We start from the raw sequence: 18,079 nt of genomic DNA on the forward strand, positions 1-18,079 counted from the left end.
GACGCAATGGGATCGGGAGTAAAACGTGTGGGTGTGTGTGTGTGTTAGTGTGTGTGGCATTGTTTCAAGCACCAGACAGAAAACTACATGCTCAACAGACACAGTTGTGTTTTGTGAAAATAATGCGCAATGTGCTAAATCCGGTTAAATTAGAGTATCAAAGAGATATATATAACCAAACACGGTAATGAAATGTCCCTACTCCTGAGACTAAACTTTAATAGAAAGAAACACGATGAAATTGTCATTCTTTTACTCCGACTATCGAAATATAGGTCTATACGGTTCACCCCCTTCCCCCTTCCCCTAGAAACCCCATCGTCGCCTTAGAGTCCTCCTTTCAGGACTAGAAAAAAAAAAAGAAAAGGGAAGCTTTTCATTTAACCGTCGTGCGATGAACGTGTAGATCAATTGTTGTATGAAGATCTTTTTTTTCAACAATACGCCCATGCCCAACATAGGAAGGATTATTTTTGGCACCAGCCTTTGGCCAACCGATACCAGAGTGTCGATCGTTTGAACAATGGGGGAGACGATGGTGACACATGTGCATATCCAAACTCTCCTTTCATGTTCTAGATTCTCAACTCTACAATATTCACCTTTTTTTCTCATACAACTATTATCATTATATTCTTACTCCTAAATCTATACAGCTCCTCTTCCTCTCATGAACCATCATCAGTGAATCCATATGACCATTGTGTCTTTTCCGTGACACCTTCTCTTCAGGACTAGGCCCCGGCGTCAATGGCATTGACACTTTGGGTGTTTTTGGTGGTAGATTTTGGTTTGCATTGGTACTGTTATTACCGTTGTTGTGATTACTGTTACCACGATGATTGACACAGTACTTCTGTTGTAAACTATTTGGCAACGACAATACTCTAATGGCTCTAAACACAGTTTGGAAACTTTCAATTGACAATTGCATAGTTCCATTATCCAACAATGTATTGTAAAAGTTCATAATGGTCATGATGTTGATAGGAAGTTTCAAGGTTGATATACTTGACATGATCGCAAGAATGGCAATTTGTGATGACGAGTACTCAAAATACATGTTTGGGTAAAACTGAAATAGTTCACCAAGGTAGTATGATGAAAGTTTGATTTTGTTGTAGTGCTTCTTGATCACTGATGAATAATTGGCATCATTTACTGACACCAACATGTTGAGAAATACATCAACAAAAGCATCGAATGTAGGGCTGTTGACAACCCATTCCAAGGATTTAAGAATATGTTTCTCCATTTCAATAAACAACTCCTTGTTATAACTATCAACACAAATCTTGCGCAAGTCATTCAATGTAGGTATCTTAAATTTAGGATCCAAGTTTTTACAACTTATCCATAAACTGGTCAACCCCAACAATTGATAGTGTTGCTTCTTGACAATTCTAGTAGAACAATAACGATCAATTAAATTCACCGTCAACGGGAATGTCGATCTTGATAAATTAAGAATTGTAATTACTTCCATCAAGAAATCAAGCAACAAAGGTCTCATGCTCAATTTAATCTCTGGTTGTTGTTCAATTAACGATACATTGGGTAACGTGTGTGATTCAACCGATAATAGGTGTTCCAACATATCCAATTGGTATTCAGAAACTGTTGATGTATGAGTCTTGCGTTCCATTTGTTGCAAATTGGAGTTCGAAGACTTGATTTGCAGCTGTACAATTCTTGTCTGATGGAAAACATCAGGTGAAGAAGACGAAATCATGACAATGTGATGAAAGCACTTGTGTGTGTGTGTCTATGTTATATCAATGTAGTTGTGTTAACGATGTGGTTAGTTTCCAATGTGGTGGTAAAAAAATTGATGGTTTATATCCACACGAAAGTTTTGACCTCCAAAAAAAAATGATGTATGACGTAAATGTAGCCACGTAATGTCCTGTAAATTGTCCAATGTGGTGATGACTAGTACCAAGCTGCCAATCGTAAGCAGCAAAGTTGTGATGGTAGTAGTAGTATGTGTTATGTGTTATGTGTATCGAATAGCAGCCAGTACTATTCAACAAATGCAATAAAAAAAATGTTTAGTGTGTGTGTTTGTAACGTGTATGTGTATCTTCTTGTATCAACTCTTGCAATAACAACCTAATCTTGAGCTAAGGAAGTTAATTTCTAATCTATAATTGTAACAAAAAGTTTGGGGTGGGTGGGTAAAACCTGAGATAACGAAATGTGTATGTGTATATGTAGCCGTAAACCGTGAAAGTGAATGCAAAAAAATAAACTGAATATAAGAACGTGGGGGCAATTGGGTTAAAAGATTGTCCTTGTAATCTACGACCTGTCAATTGTGGTTCTAGTAGTGTCCGCTTTTACGTGATGTTTTGGTGGTAAGTAAGTTGAAATGACAATGGGTATCAGCCAAAATCAACAAAATGCAATAATCAAGTGAATGAAGGACACAAGGTACGAAAAAAGCAAACAAAATGAATAGCGATGATGAAATTGTTCACTGGAAACTTTTGTCAATGTTGATGTAGTTTTGTGGGTGTCTCAATGTGAATAATGTGTGTATGTGTGTGTACGATATTGATACTATATCTCTTTCCCTCTTGTGATTGAACTAGTGAAAGTAACAGCAGGTGGGATTGTGAATGTAGTAAAGACAATGATGATAATGACGAACGGACGAATATTTAAACTACCGCAAATGAACCAATTGAAAAACGTGACAAATGAACAAAAACAGAAAAAGTGAAAGAACGTAAACTAGTCGGTGATTGTGGATGAAATGAGAATTGTGTCTTTGGTAAAAGAGGAAAGGTGGTTGTTCTTAAAAGAAACAAAGTGAAATAACCCTGGGTGAATTGTAATAGCGGGTAATGATGATGATGGTGACGATGGCTATGATGGATGTGGTTGAATGCAAGTTGATGAACTTTCTGGGTTAATGAATATATCAAAAAGAAGAATGAAAAGGTAGGTGATTGAGAGCCAGTAGTGGTTGAAATGAAAGGAATGTTGGTTTATTCTTATATGAATTGAAGTCAAGTTTTGCAATTTTTTTTTTTAAAACGTATTGGATTGTATTGTACTGTATGTGTGTGTCTGGTATATACAAAACTGTTTAAACGCTTAAAAATTAAAAAGAGAATTTTCGTTTTTGTGTAGTCCCCTTTGCTTTGTGTTATATGTGCCATTATGCAGTCCTACTTTACAACAGCTCTTAAAGGAGAGAGAAACAGGTCTCACCATAAAAAAGTTGTCCATTCCACAAAACTCAACTTGAATAGCAAAAAAAAAAAGTGTCTGCCGTATCATTTAAGACACAAAGGGGTAACCACATAGCTACATTGTATTCTTAGTGTCCTTAGACTTGTATGGGCATTCTTACAATGGAATAGCTTGTTTAGTAAAGGCTTTTTTACATGGGACTAAAGAACAGGAGTGTGCGCTTAACTGTGGTTCCACATACACTTTCGCCGATACATATACGGCATAGCAACCACAACATAACTGAGCTTGCAAATGCCAATGAGAAAGTAACTCACACACACACACACACACATATGTATATATACAAGACGCGTTACCTTCAGTGGCTTTGTTCACACTTTAAAGTTTTCTCACTCCGGCTTTATTTCAAATCAACAGTGTTACGCACATTTCCATAACTGATTTTAAATTAAGCATTTTATTATATGTAGAAAAATCTAAGACACTGTTCCGCAACTATGCATTAAAGCCTGAACTCAACCTTACAACACGATCACGTAAAAAGTTGGTTTACGATAGTAAAAAGGAGAGCAATAGTTCCTGACTGTACAAAGTTGTGACGAGCTACTTTGGTTGGCAACTGCAGATACCAAGAGATGGTTTGCTTCTCTACTACTCAGTTACAATTAGCTGCTTCCGTGCTTTTCGTCGTCAATTATTGCGCCGAGTTATCTTTAGCTCCGTGTCCCGAGAGAGAAAAAAAAAGAGTCTGTTAAATACCAATATCTCCTTGGAAAATAGGAGTAGAGTCAACCGTAGAGAGTTAAATGCCATTCCATTGTTTGGTTTTCAACTTTGGGATTATGTTTTGTGTGAATTAGGGTGTGAGCTGATAAAATGTAGTGTCAAAGTGGAATTGTCCTGATTTTGGTCGTGCAAAAAATCAAAAAGTGGTTGTTTACATATATATATATATATTTTTTTTTGGCTTCTCCTCCTCCACTTCTCCTGTGTGTAGAGGACACACATTTAGACTTCTCTTTTTCAGTTATTCCAAATCGTTTTCACTGTCTGCTTCCACTGCTTATGATCACAAAATATAAAAAGCAGAAAAAAAGGGGGCCGCAAACAATAAACATTAAGATAGGCAATTTAACTAAAACAAGTATACCCAAAAGAGAGAGAGAGAGAGAGAGAGAGAGAGAGAGAGGCACAGCTAAGTGAGATGTAGTGCTCGACAATTTAACTTTCTTTTTTAAAAAATGTATAGCTTGATCACCTTCATCTGAAACATTGGAGCGGCTGTTTTTCATTTTGACGAGGATATTGAACAATCCATATTCCTTTTGTTTTTGACGAGGATGAAAAGCATAAACGTTTGGCCACAAGGCGACCAAAACGTAAGATGCAGGCTAGACCCACGACCACTACTACCACCTGTCGTTCCAAATTTCGAAATACGCCACTTTGAACAGCAAATTTGACAATGGAATATAGGAAACCCACAAACGTTTGTTTTTCTCTCTTTATTCCTCTGTCTTTACTATTCTTTGTTAATTACTACACAAAAGGATAACTACTTCTGATCGTTAAATACCGGGAAAAGATAATAATAATAGTAGCAAGAAAAGGTTGAAAGAAATAAAAAGAAGTTGCAAGGTTGCACAAGCTCATTCAAAAAAAAATTAGAATGCCTTTTTCTTTCCAGCGACGCAAAATTGCAAAACTCTTTTATATAATTTGAAAGGAGAGCGAAGGGAGAAGAGACAAAAAAATTTAAAGTTCGGTAACCACTACCATTTTTTTTTTTAAATAAATCAATTTCCGTTGTACAAAAAAAGCGCAATTTATCTTTTCTGGCGTATACGTATGTAAAAAGAGCAAACTTTCCATTCAGCAAAGAAAGCGCTCTCCCTTCTCTCCATTTTGACAAAGTATTGAGTGCCAGGGCTACAACACATATTTTCTCTTCCTCTCTTATTATATGTTTCATGAATCTTGGTGCTCAGCGTCTAATCCAATCGGGATTATCGAAATCGTGTGCTCAGAAATCTTTTTTTTTTTCTTGTTGTGTATGTGTCTGTCTGTTTTAATCAGTCTTTTAAAATTTTAATTTTGTTATTTTAGCGCTGATTCCTTGAATTGTTGAATCATTTAGCCGATGCTACCATTTACGACGACTCACACTTTCCAAAGAATACACAGAAAGCCCAGTATGATAACACACAAAGTTAAATAAAGGCAAATATTGAGCTTGTTCTCCGATTAATACGCTAACCTCCGAGAGCAAATTACAAAGATATTAATTCTGAAATTTTGCAAGTGAGGGGAGAAAACAGGAGCTATTTTGGTTCACCTTTCGTTCTAAGTGAATGCTATGCAAACAAATGTGTCTGCCAACATTGGCGCCCGTATTGACTCACGGCATCCACACTCGTCCGTCACTTCAACTCACCATGATTTAAAAATGGAGAACCAGAACTCCATTGCCCAATGGGCTATTTAAACTAAAAGTTATAGTCCTGTACTCCATTTTGGTAAGTTCAGATTTGTGGGACAAAAACACACTGTGTCTATAACTTCTTTTTTTCTTCTTTTTTCTAACTTTTCTCCAGACATGCAAAAAATAAGAAAAATCTTGATATTGAGGATCGAATTACCGATAGTGGAAATTGTCAACTAAGCGGTCAAGGGAGGAGGGGCAGAGAATTTTGTTGGAGCAAACGTTTGATCCTACAGTAGAAGGTTCCATATGCAGAGACATGATGATGCCGTGTACCAAACGATGCTACCATATTCAATTCGTTCGAGTCATTTTTTCATACTACGTGTAAGTAACCAATACTCATTCTGTCTCCTTTTTCTTCGTCTCCAATGGCTTTGTATGCTTCTATTGTGGAATACCATGCATAAAGTTGGAAACTTTTTTCTTTTTGTAACTGTATAATTACGTTTCTTCAAGCATCTTTGGAAAACAGACAGTCAGAAAAAAAGAAATAGTCGTCTTTATGAGATAGGAGACGTTGATAACCATTAACTATTTTTAGATACTGTAGAGGTTAAACTCCGCCGTGAATAACTCAAGCTTTTATTTCAAGTAGCAGGAGCTAAAAAGTAGTTCGTGTTTCTCTTGTGTTTGATTTGACGTGATTCCGTTCACCTCTTTTCCCATTCTTGATGTTCGTAATGAGTTCGACTTTGCATCCTTCCAATTGATTTCCATCTTTATAATTTGTCATCACCTACACCTTTTCCATCTAATTTTGCGCAACTTCCAAAAGCGTTGTAATTATAACCAAAAATTACGTAACTTGCATGAGTAAAAGAGGAGGTGAGTGGGAGGAGAGACAAAGAGACCAAGTGCAGGTGTTTAGCTCAGCTTTAAGCAATGCCTCGATGGGTTTTAAAACTTAGACATTGCCTATCACCTTTCACATTCTTGAGTTAAACAAAAGTGTATCGTTGGTCATGTTCATCACCATCACCTCTAATTTACATTAAACTGCCTTGCTAAACACTCAGGTGATGCCTACATCGTAATTGTCTTTTTTTTTTTTTGATTTAGTTTGTGCATTTGAGCTAAATCAGGTATGTTGCGTAATGTGAAAAACTCAATTCGTTGAAAGCAAGTTTTCGTGAGAGATGAGGTCTCATAACTTCACAAAATGCACGAAGTCGGATGATTCACTGTCCACATGAACTGGTAACAAAAATTGGGCAAAAACGGAGAAAAGAGACGAAGCGAGGCTCACAATAGTACGCCCTTCTTATGCAATGGTTAGTAGTACTTGTCTTTTTATTCAACAGCTGATCAAGGCGCTTACTGTAATCAAGGGAAAGGGAGTGAAATTCCCACCTGATACTATTCTTTCGTAGGCTCTATGAATGATTATGTTCGTAATACTTAGTAAATCACCTGTCTCTGACAGTTCGTAACCAGTCGACTAAACCACCCATAAATCACTTAGAGCACAAGATACGATTTACCGATTGTATGCTATAGCAGCTCCTTTCGCCAATATTATCCGAGGATAAATCAAACACGCAAGGCAACAAGCATCGCCCCTCTTAGCTCATCGCAAATCAATTCAACAAAAGAGCGGTGTTCAATTGTGTCATCTTATTTTCTATTACAAGTCTTGTGACCAACTTATAAATTTTTTGGGTGCCTTTCATTTCATCAATTGAGCCACAATGTAGTCACATTTCGTCGCCACCGTTATTATGTCAATTGACTTTAGTGCCCCATTTCTCAACGGTCTTTGTCTTGTCTTTGTCTTTGTTTGCTGGTACAAAGCTTGCAACAAAAAAAAACTTCCTCCATCGACGAAAATGTCACCGACAAATGTGTTTTGACTTGTGATTTGTGATTCAGTCGAGTTGAAAAAAATCACTACACAAACAATCAATTACTGGTACCCCCTTCCATCTCATCTCAGCTCATCTCACCGGAGGACGAAAAAAAATAGGTAGTGCCGGCTAGTTGGCTATAACAGAAGATATAGAGTAGAGCATGACAATGAGCACCGAGACCAAGGACGACTTGATTCAACGCCACAAAAAGGAAAACAAGGACCTCATCGCAACTATCACAGGGTTGAAGAAACAAGCGACTAAGAAAACAAGAAAATCGGTATTGAGCAAATGTCAAGAACTAGAGCATGCCTTGAAGAGAAAGCATGCTGAGGAATTAGCACAGTTAGAGAACCCAGATGGACTGCAAAACGGGCAGGAAGAATTGACGCCAGAACAGTTGTTGGCAGAGCTATCGGTAGAAGATAAAGTAGAACATCCCGTGAGTTCATCCACTGATGAACAACTGGCCGGGAATCAATCTGGGCCAAAGAGGCGAAACCGTCAAAAAGAAAGATTAGCCAAACGTAAAGCTGATATCGAACGAATGCAAACTGAAGCGAGAGAAGAAACTGCCAACTCAGTCGATTACAGACAGATAGAGGTTGATTCAATGGACCAGCTATTAGCTGTGAACAATTTGAAATTGCACGAAATCAAACCCGATGGCCATTGTCTCTTTGCATCCATTCAAGACCAATTGCAGCAACGACATCACATTGAAAAGTCAATACAAGAGTTGCGAGACTTGTCAGCAGAATACATTCTTTCACACAAGGATGATTTTGTGCCGTTTTTGTTTGATGAAGAAGCTGGTGAGATTAGAGACGTTGAAGAATACTGTCATGAATTGACTACGACGGCAATGTGGGGATCAGATATGGAAATCTTGGCATTAGCTAAAGTGTTTAACTGTTGTATTGCTATTCATATGGCTGGTGCTGCAACTATAAAGATCAATGAAGAGGCAAACGCAGGGGGCGTTAGGAATGATAATGATGATGATGATTGTGCAGGTGTTAAAGAAGAGTTGCAATTGGGATATTATAAGCATTCATATGGATTGGGTGAGCACTATAATTCATTGAGGGATGCGTGAATGTGCTTTTTAACCGATGAGATAGTTGAGAGGTTCCATGTTGATGCTGGATACAGACAACCTTTGGGTTGATGGAATCACACGATGACATCAAGCACTCAGGTACACGCATAATTGCTCGATACTAGGCTCTCTTCCCTCCCACAGCGACAATATTAACACCGATCGTTATTGAGGACAATCTCGGCTTTCTCCTATGTTTTGCTGATCCTATTTGGGCTAATTAATTGAAACCTTTTTGTTTTTGTATTTGCATTATAATATAACTTGCTTATATAATTAAGCTGTCTTGCATCTTGTAGCTAAAATTGGTAATTATCGTAAATTGTGGCTTGGGTGAAGGATATAAATAGTAGACACTTGTCGCGAATTATATATTATAACTCCTTAAACTCTGCAGGATTTTAAACCGTAACGCATTTTGTGTTGCAAAAATAAGAAGATCACGTGCCACAAATCGAAATCTCACCATCCCAAGGCAACCACTGTTTTCTTAACAAGCTCCTTCTCAACACAATAAAAAAAAAAAAAGGAATAGGACCGTGAAATAACAATCACGGAATTCACCACAAGAAATAAGGTTTTTCCATCAACATTGCTATTACCAACACAAAAAAGTTATAAACCATCTGCTGACGAAACTGTGCTGAGGTGGTTTATATTGAGATCGACCAAGTCTACAGCGCTTAATTGTCCGAATTGATGTGGGGAAGGGAAGATCGGGTCTTGGGAGCCGAGGGGGTTCCAGAAGGAATATCTCTACATTTCCGTCTCGTTCAAGGAAATATAGACGTAGAATGAAAATCTCAAGCGATTTTGGGTCTAAAAATTTTCGTTTGCAAGATAAACGTAATTTTCTTTCAAGAGACTACATCAGTAAATAGGGGAAAAGATTAATAAATTGAGTACTCAATTGAGTCACTGTTTCTTTGAGATTTCACAAGACAACTCTCTCACACACTCTCTTTCTTCTCACTATATACAAGGTTAATTGTATATCCACTGGTTTACTTTATGAAGTTTTTACTTCTCCAATCTGGTGATAGACTGCTGCTTCACTCAAAGAAAAAATTGTGTCTTTGATTATTTTCTGTCTGATTACACAAATCAATCTATTATGCAGACGTAAGACACAAAAGATCCGCAAGAAAAGTTAGTTCATCAACAACACTCAAAAATGATTATACTCTGAGTTTATTATTGTACATTTTGGATAATTACTAAACCGGGAGAAAAAAAAAACCTTCTTAGTTGAACTGAAATTCTTCTCAGGTCCTAGGGCGTTTGATGGTTATTTGTCAAATTTTGTGTCGTTGCCCATGTCGTTGTCACTAATACAAGGATGCAAAGGGATTAAGAGTTGCTACAGCTCCATTTTCAACTCCGTAGCTGAAAACGAATTCCGTCCGGAATGAAAACACCGATTTTCGATTTTGGACCGGATCACTGAAATGTGACGTTGACAAAATGAAACGAGAATGTCATTGATATTCGACTAGTTGTAGTTACTGCGTTGAAACTAATTTGTAGTTGTCTTTTTCATAACCAACAAACTAAAACTTCTCGTTCCTGCTCTAAATTGTCATCTATTGTGGTCGCTTTTATCACCGACACTGATTTTAGCTATCCTTGACAATAAGAGTGTAATTTTTCCAAATAGGGAAACCAATTTCAACGGGCGAACGCTGTAAATCGATTGTAAGTGACCAACAATAGATTGTGGCTTTCAAAGGCAACAACTGATGGATACGGTTACTCTCCATCGCACGTTTGAAACTACACATTCCTTGTGATGAAAATACCCTTTTGGATCCATGTAATGCAAACGCGGATAACAAAGCTTATTGAAATGGTATCGTAGAGCAGATCACGATTGTCCTTCTTTGCTTGAAACTAGACCCAAGTGCAAAAGGAGTCTACAACTCATGGGCACACTAAAGTAACTGCGGAGAAACCATACCTCTAGACGATGGAATTTTAGAAATTTTTTCCTGTTGCAACATGCTTGCAACCACAGGCAAACGTTTCTTAAATGCCGTCTAACGCAGCACAACAATGTAAACGATTTTTCAATAATGTTTGAAATTAGACTCTCAACTATGACTAAAGGGTGCTCCTCAAGCAAATTGATCCAAAGGGGTACAATTACCTTCATGTGATATATGTGATACCGGACTTATTCCCCTCACCTTTACATCTTATCCGTATAATAAATTTAGGAAAATCACGCTGTCTGAATTGTTAACTAATATAAGCTTACTTATGGGTAGGCTATGCGGTTGTATAATCGGTACAGTAACTATGCCTCCGATAAAAGAATCTCTTGAAGGGTGAATGGACAACAATGAAATCTTTTTAAAAGATTTCGTGCAAATTACTACAAAAACTGCAAAGGACTTGGTGCAGATTTGATGCTGCTTTGAAACACGTATGAATATGCCCCTCCCTGAATCTCAAACAATAAAGAGTCTGCTTGGAAATTGGAATGAAAACGATATACGGGTGGAAAAGTTTGGTTAACGGAATATGTATGTATTTCTTACAGCCAAGACTCAGAATGAGAGTGAGCAGTAGAAGACCCGATGGCTCAGAATATCCTTCAGTGGTGCTCGTTTATGGAGTCTCTAGTACGCTTGCAACAGTATCAACACGCTTTCACCTCAACTCTGTTCCCCAACCAATCGCTCGGAATTAAATTTCTTTTTTTTTTTACACTAAAACGTCATTAGTAAACAAAATTAATCTCATCTCCATAGGACAGAGCTGAAAACATATTCAACAGACACACGTTACGCATTATTATGGGTTGGTTTTGGGCAGACAAGATTGATATAGCATCTTCTTCACAGTTAAGCACAGCAAAACCTGCTGCTTTGCCATCATCGTCGTCGTCGTCGCTACTGGCTTGTCCTATTGATCATTCATCATTCACAAAATCAAACTCACCTTCGTCAGCAGCACCGACATGCCCAGTTCTTGCAAAAGATTCTGACGAGGTATTGAACCCCATGAACAATATGCCGATGGCAATATCAAGTGAACTTGCACCGGGACAGAAAATCAGGTTGTCTACGGAAAGAACCATATCCACCATTCCCAGAGGCGAATCACCTGATCAAGGCCAATGGGAGTACCCATCTCCACAACAAATGCTTAATGCGATGCTAGCCAAGGGCAAAGGAGATGGTATACCAGAAGATGCCGTAGAATCTATGGTTGAAGTACACAATTTTCTCAATGAAGGTGCTTGGCAACAGATATTGGAATGGGAGGACAAGTACACAAAGGAAACCAAGGTTGAACCACGGTTGAAAAAGTTTACTGGAAGACCGCACGATTTATCACCAAAAGCTAGAATGTACTTGTGGTTGGGTCAATTGTTTCCTGAAACTTTCAACACCATCCCGCCATTTGATAGACATGATTGGACCGTGTTGAGAAGTCAAGGAAGGAACCAAGGCTGGAAAGAAGTTAGGTACGTTATCGATTACTATAGTGCACCTGATGATGAGGAAACGGGTATGCCAGCGTTCATGTTGGATACCAGACCCGCCTTGGATGATTTCGGTAGTATCCGCGATAGGATTGTCACGTTTGCAGGTCCCGTTTGGAAAAAGGCAATGGGTGAAGTTGATGAGTTTTGAGGAAGTCGAAGTATGCAGGTTTAATTTTGTATTTACATGTGTATATAATTGTTTTTGCTTTTTACGAGTTTCTTTTCATTTTGACCAAGATTGGTGATGGGAGTTCGACAACTGTTTTATGGATTTGAGAAAGAACGTTGGGTAACTTTGTGCCATACGAAGTTAAGGAACTTTGGGCCAAATCATCCACAAGTTTCTTCACCACCTGTTTGTTTTGTTTCTTGTAAAAATAATCAAGAAGGAAATAGTATGTATACTCATTGGGCTTGACATCACCAGCTTTTTTCATCTTTTCGTAGTATTCCAATGCCTTATTCTCATCACGAAGTAAAACGTTTCTCAACATTGTGTTCCAAATAATGGGGTCATTTCTAATTTTGGTAATGTAATGGACAAAAATTTGCTCAGCTGCGACGACATCACCCAAGGTTATCTCAGCTGTCAACATGTTACTCTGAATCCACGCAGATCTAGGGAATTTTCTCTTCAACACTTTATACAACTGTCTTGCAGCATCAATGTTGGCTGACTGGATCAACCCATTCAATACAGATGCAAAAGAGTGTTCATTGAGTGATTTCGCACCCTTTAATGATTGTAAAAAGTCCCCGAGATTAGGACTTTTCCCAATGGAAACAAGGTACTTGAAATATGCATTAATCATAGTGGTCAACGTAACAACATTCTCCTCAATCCCATGTTGCTTCATAAAATCATTGATACCAAAGATGGCATTGTAATTTTGCTTTTTGAAATAGTAGGTGAGGAAATCATTCATAACACCAACATTTGGTTTGTAATTGGTGCCGTCTTTGATATACTCTTGCATTTTCGCTTCAGCTTCAGCGATTTTATCATTGAAAATCAATCCTCTCAAAATTCCATCTTTTGCTGCATCATTAATTCCTAATCCAGCGTATTGTTTAGCATAGTCTTCAGCAATGTCGAATTTATTTGCAATCGCATAAGCACTAATGATTGAACTCAAAGTATTTACGTTGTATTTGAGACCGCTTGCAAGAATTGTTTTAAGGGTACGCTCAAATTTTTGCATAAACTCTTCCTTTTGTTTTGGTGATGCATTGTTGAATCTATTAGGATTAATCATGGCTTTGAGAACCAAATTCCAAGCATCAATCGAGGGTGAAATGCCAGACTTCATAATGTTTTGAAACATGCTAAACACTTGATCATATTCATCATAATAAAGATACTTTTCCATCAATTGCACCATAATCCTCTCCTCAATTTTCAAATCACGTTTTTCACAAATCTCGGCAATTTCAGCGTAAATCACATCCAACAATTTTCGGTCAGTGGCACGATTTATTCTACTCAACATGTGTAAACTGTTCGGATCAACTCTGGATTTTCTATCATCTTCTAGGCATTCTCTAAATTTTTCAAACTCAAGTCTATTGAAAACACCATAGTTGGAAAGAGTATTCCTCACCTCATTGTAAAAGGGCACTTTATTAGTTTCAAAGAACCGAAGTGCATCTTTCTCTGAATATGGTATGCTCTGTAACATACATGACAAAACATAAGCGTAGTAAACTATGTGGGGGAGTTGGTATTTGTTGTACCTGATTCTTGGATCGCTAGTTTCAACAAACGCATTTGGTATAAAATTCAACTTGTCGTATTCAATAAACATAACCCACATTTGAATAATTTTTTGGTAAGTGGCTGATTTCCCATCCTCATTTTTCAACAAGTTTGCAGCAACGTCAGTAAAATGATATTGATGGGCGACACGGTATTTCACAAACAATGCGAGGTACTCTTCTAAATCAGCGCCTGATTGCTTGGCTCTTTTGAGGAGTTCCGTGGCCAATGGCAAGAAAGCATTATACAAGTCTCGGTCTGATATATATTCGTTTTGTTGAACTTCACGAAGAAATGAAATACCCTCTTCAAAAATTTCCTTCGCTTCATTCAAACCGGTGTCAGACTTCATTGTCTGCTTGATCTGCTGGGAGATATCATTTAACTTGTGATTTACTTTTCTTGGTTTAGGGGTGGAAGCAGATTTCGGCTTTTGTTGTGGTGTGATTGAAGACTTTGAAGTTTCCGGGACTGAGACTGGCTCCGTGGCGGCTGCTTGAGTAGACTGAGCTCTCACGAGCACATTGATCTGAGTAGCAATTCTCACACTAGGTCGCCTTAACTGACTGACCACTCTTGAGCTGTTGCTGATACACTGTCTATAGGGAAGCATTTAGTGATGTTGAAATGAACTGAAAAAGGTTTGAAAAATTTGATTCACTTTTTCTCTCTTCTTTTGGGTGGTCCTTCATGCACCAATAGATGAAGATCAAAAAGAGACAAAGCTAATGGTGCGAATGAAGTAGGCGTGTGTGCATTAAATAGATAGTCTGACTACTAGAGGGTAAAGTTTAAGGACATATGGAATAGCTAAAACCGCTTGCTTGGGCAGAGGTGTTCCTCCTATATGTATCCCTAGTGGCCGAGATCTGTGCATTTTGTATACAGGATTCAACTTTTTTCTGAAATAAATTACTTCCCATGGCATCACAATTTATCCACATAGAGTTGCGTTTATGAGTAATGAGAATGGACATGGCTTTGTGAATGACAAATACAGTTTGCTGAAGGGAAAGGAAGAGGACCCCGAATTGGTTTTTTTCAACTACCACGAATTTCTAGCACCAACTCAAGATTCATCATCATCGCACCCAGCACTTGTGATTAACCATTTTCCTAACTATTTCGCAGATAAGTCATCCAGCACTTTTCGTAATACGAGGGTTGTGCGAATACCGAGGTGCTATGACAATAATCCCTATTCAGATTTGACACCACAATTTTCAACGATATACCCTGGTCAAGAAGCAGGAGCAATAAAACTTGAGGAACATGGAGAGGTGACAACTGGATTGTATGATGGAGGTGTATTTGGGACGACTTCAGACATTATTGGGTTCAAGGAGATCATATCGGAGGGGGAACTTTTTGATATTATCGATACAATCAACCGAATGTTGTATGACGCATTTTACCCATTCCGTGTGGCTACTTTGATAGAGAACATTATGGAGGTACTTACCGGTGGTCTATTTATTTCGATAATGAACTTGCTCAGAATACGAACTTTTACAAAGAGAAAAGTGTTGGAATTAGAGCAATATGTGGAAAATGTCAATGTCAAGTTACAGCCAAAGGATGTGACGATTGTATCGCCTCGAAAAATGGGATATTTATCCATTTGTATAGTTTATGTACCGAAAGTAGATACAAATGCTTGATAACATGCCTTGTTGATTGTGTAGATGCTACTCTCGCAGGCATCGACATCTCACAAATTTTCGACAATGAAAATTGTTACAAACCCTCATCGTACACAACTTATCTACAATGAATGGAGTATTTGCGGTTTACAAGCCATCGGGCATCTCCTCTGCAAAATGTATAGGCGAACTTCAAGAGATATTTACCAAATCCAAAACTTTTGCTCTCGATTTAAAGGCAATGAAAGATAAAGTATTGTACGATCTAAGTCGAGACAAGAAATGGAAGAACCGTGCACAAAAGAAAGCCGATAGTACCAAGATTAAGATTGGACATGGTGGGACATTGGATCCAATGGCTAGCGGTGTTTTGGTTGTTGGAGTTGGATTGGGTACAAAGAAGTTGCAGTATTACTTATCTGAATGCCAAAAGACTTATGAAACAAAAGCTTTGCTAGGTATATCCACAACAACAGGTGATGCTGAAGGTGAGATTATAACAAAGACGAATGTTGATCATATAACCCCTGAATTGGTGAAGCAGACGGTGAAAAAGTTTGTGGGAGATATTAAACAAACACCGCCCATTTTCTCAGCTTTGAAGGTTAATGGGAAGCCACTTTATGAGTATGCTAGACAAGGATTACCGTTGCCGAAGGAGATAAAAGTGAGAGAAGTAAGAATAAACGATATCAAGGTCATCGACGATGATTTGCTTTCAACAGACCATGAGTTTACCAAACTCAAGAGTGAGTTGGATGAAAATGGTGTACCAAAGGAACATGGATTGATGAATAATCCCACCTTGAATGATTCTCCTTTGTACTATTCCAAAGAGTACTTAGAATCTTCGGAAGGCGATCTAGGTGATGTTAGGCCAAAACTACTAGGAGATGACCAGCACCAACCGGAGAAGTTGCCATTGATACATTTTGTATCGGACGTCTCATCAGGCACATACATTAGAAGTTTGATTAGTGATATTGGCAGAGCCATGGAATCTGCAGCTTACATGGTTGAATTAATCAGAGTTAAACAGTCGGAGTGGCAATTGGAGAAAAATGTATTTAGAATGGAGGATTTTGACAAAAGTGAGGACATATGGGGTCCAATTTTGAAAAAAGTGTTGGATCAAGGTGGAGAAAATGTAGACTTGGCAACAGAGTTTGCTGCATTAGATAGACAGGTTGAAACTACGGGAAAAGGGGAAATAGAATCTAAGGAAGAATCAAATGATGATGATGATGCACCACGAGGAGAAAAGAGAACAATTGATAAAGTTGAAAAATGAGAAACACGCAAAAAAAAATGGTGATCCTCTATGTGTAGTGTGCATATATAAAGCTTCCACCTCAATGCAAAGACAGTTCATTCGATTTCTTAAAACCAAGAGTTCTCAATTCTATGCCAAATCTACTATAAGCCCACTAGCATTCAAACTACAACCTCCATCGAGCTTCACACCGCAATCGGCTCTCATATTTTCTACCCCCACGAACTTGCCGCAAATAATTGAAGATGTTATTGAACTACATCAAAAGCACAGTTTGCAAGTTGTGGTAGCCGGAATCGATACAATGGTTCCATCCTCATCAAGAAATGGTGTTAGTGAGCTTTGGCTTGATCATCGTATGAAAATCGCTAATTCATTGCTTTTGGAAGAACGAGATGACTTGAACACACCACCACCAGAAAGCGATGGTATCAATCCCGTCACTGCTAGGAAGAATTGGAAAAACCTTCAGGGTCATTTGAGTTTGAAGTTGAGACATGAAATGGACGCAAAAATCAGCTTGGCCAATACTGTTTTTTCAACTGGATCAATACTTACTTTATTCTATTTTGATGCAGAGACAAATGCCGCTCATTCAGGTCAACATTTATGTGAATTGGAAGTTGCATTACCAAGAGGTGTAGTTCCCAACCATGCAACAGCGAAAATTGAAGACAAATGGACGCCATTGTACCCGGGAAAATTGTTCAAGATTACAAATTGTGTAGGGAACTTGTTGAAATCGATTGATAAAAATCCTGCGGCAAAGTATTTGGAGAATAATGAGCAATTGATGAGTTTAAAGAGTAAAGATACTGAAGTGTTTGTGAAGTTGAGAAAACGCGGGAGTACCATAGTGGAGAGATTCAAAGTAACCGCGGGAGGTGGTGGATGGGGTGCAAAAGCTGACATTATTGCATTATCACCAGAAGCGAAACCTGAAAGAGGTGATGAGATTGAGTTTTTTATGGTTACACCCGACGATAGATTTGTCAAGCAGAAAGATGATGCTGTAGAAAGATTTAATCAAACTTTTGCTTTCATGAGCAGTTATGAGGAGACAGGGTATGGTAACGACGATACTGATTCTCAAGTTGAAAGAGTTTATGAAACTTTTGGGTGTGGATCTGAACAAGGATTTTTTTTCAATGGTGTAAAGCATCATTCGCCCGGAGAAATAGTTTATATAAAGTTCAAGTAGAACGAGAGCTTGGGGATAGATTTGTTTGTTCAAGTATATCCTATTTCAATGCATGATCGTTGACAACATTTGACC

General features: G+C 38.1%; 7 protein-coding genes across 7 annotated transcripts; 5 read left to right on the forward strand and 2 right to left on the reverse strand. All coding sequences in view use genetic code 12, as the record gives it.

The window, feature by feature from the left end:
* Positions 1–628: 628 nt before the first annotated feature.
* On the reverse strand, positions 629–1,732 carry CLN3 (cyclin; the record flags this gene model as incomplete). Its single annotated transcript, XM_036807765.1, has 1 exon — positions 629–1,732. One exon carries the CDS (start codon positions 1,730–1,732, stop codon positions 629–631), a length of 1,104 nt encoding a protein of 367 aa, XP_036664570.1.
* A 5,964-nt stretch (positions 1,733–7,696) lies between these two features.
* On the forward strand, positions 7,697–8,635 carry CPAR2_303850 (uncharacterized protein; the record flags this gene model as incomplete). Its single annotated transcript, XM_036807766.1, has 1 exon — positions 7,697–8,635. One exon carries the CDS (start codon positions 7,697–7,699, stop codon positions 8,633–8,635), a length of 939 nt encoding a protein of 312 aa, XP_036664571.1.
* A 2,801-nt stretch (positions 8,636–11,436) lies between these two features.
* CYC3 (holocytochrome c synthase) lies at positions 11,437–12,279 on the forward strand (the record flags this gene model as incomplete). Its single annotated transcript, XM_036807769.1, has 1 exon — positions 11,437–12,279. The coding sequence occupies one exon, from the start codon at positions 11,437–11,439 to the stop codon at positions 12,277–12,279; it is 843 nt and encodes a 280-aa protein (XP_036664572.1).
* A 61-nt stretch (positions 12,280–12,340) lies between these two features.
* CPAR2_303870 (uncharacterized protein) lies at positions 12,341–14,500 on the reverse strand (the record flags this gene model as incomplete). Its single annotated transcript, XM_036807770.1, has 1 exon — positions 12,341–14,500. The coding sequence occupies one exon, from the start codon at positions 14,498–14,500 to the stop codon at positions 12,341–12,343; it is 2,160 nt and encodes a 719-aa protein (XP_036664573.1).
* A 343-nt stretch (positions 14,501–14,843) lies between these two features.
* On the forward strand, positions 14,844–15,548 carry CPAR2_303880 (uncharacterized protein; the record flags this gene model as incomplete). The annotated part of the gene is made up of 1 exon (XM_036807771.1): positions 14,844–15,548. One exon carries the CDS (start codon positions 14,844–14,846, stop codon positions 15,546–15,548), a length of 705 nt encoding a protein of 234 aa, XP_036664574.1.
* A 109-nt stretch (positions 15,549–15,657) lies between these two features.
* Positions 15,658–16,821, forward strand: PUS4 (pseudouridine synthase; the record flags this gene model as incomplete). The annotated part of the gene is made up of 1 exon (XM_036807772.1): positions 15,658–16,821. The coding sequence occupies one exon, from the start codon at positions 15,658–15,660 to the stop codon at positions 16,819–16,821; it is 1,164 nt and encodes a 387-aa protein (XP_036664575.1).
* Positions 16,822–16,885: 64 nt separating this feature from the next.
* CPAR2_303900 (uncharacterized protein) lies at positions 16,886–18,004 on the forward strand (the record flags this gene model as incomplete). The annotated part of the gene is made up of 1 exon (XM_036807773.1): positions 16,886–18,004. One exon carries the CDS (start codon positions 16,886–16,888, stop codon positions 18,002–18,004), a length of 1,119 nt encoding a protein of 372 aa, XP_036664576.1.
* Positions 18,005–18,079: the final 75 nt, after the last annotated feature.

This window comes from Candida parapsilosis, contig 005806 (assembly GCF_000182765.1).
Source record: "Candida parapsilosis strain CDC317 annotated contig 005806".
NCBI lineage: Eukaryota > Fungi > Ascomycota > Pichiomycetes > Serinales > Debaryomycetaceae > Lodderomyces > Lodderomyces parapsilosis.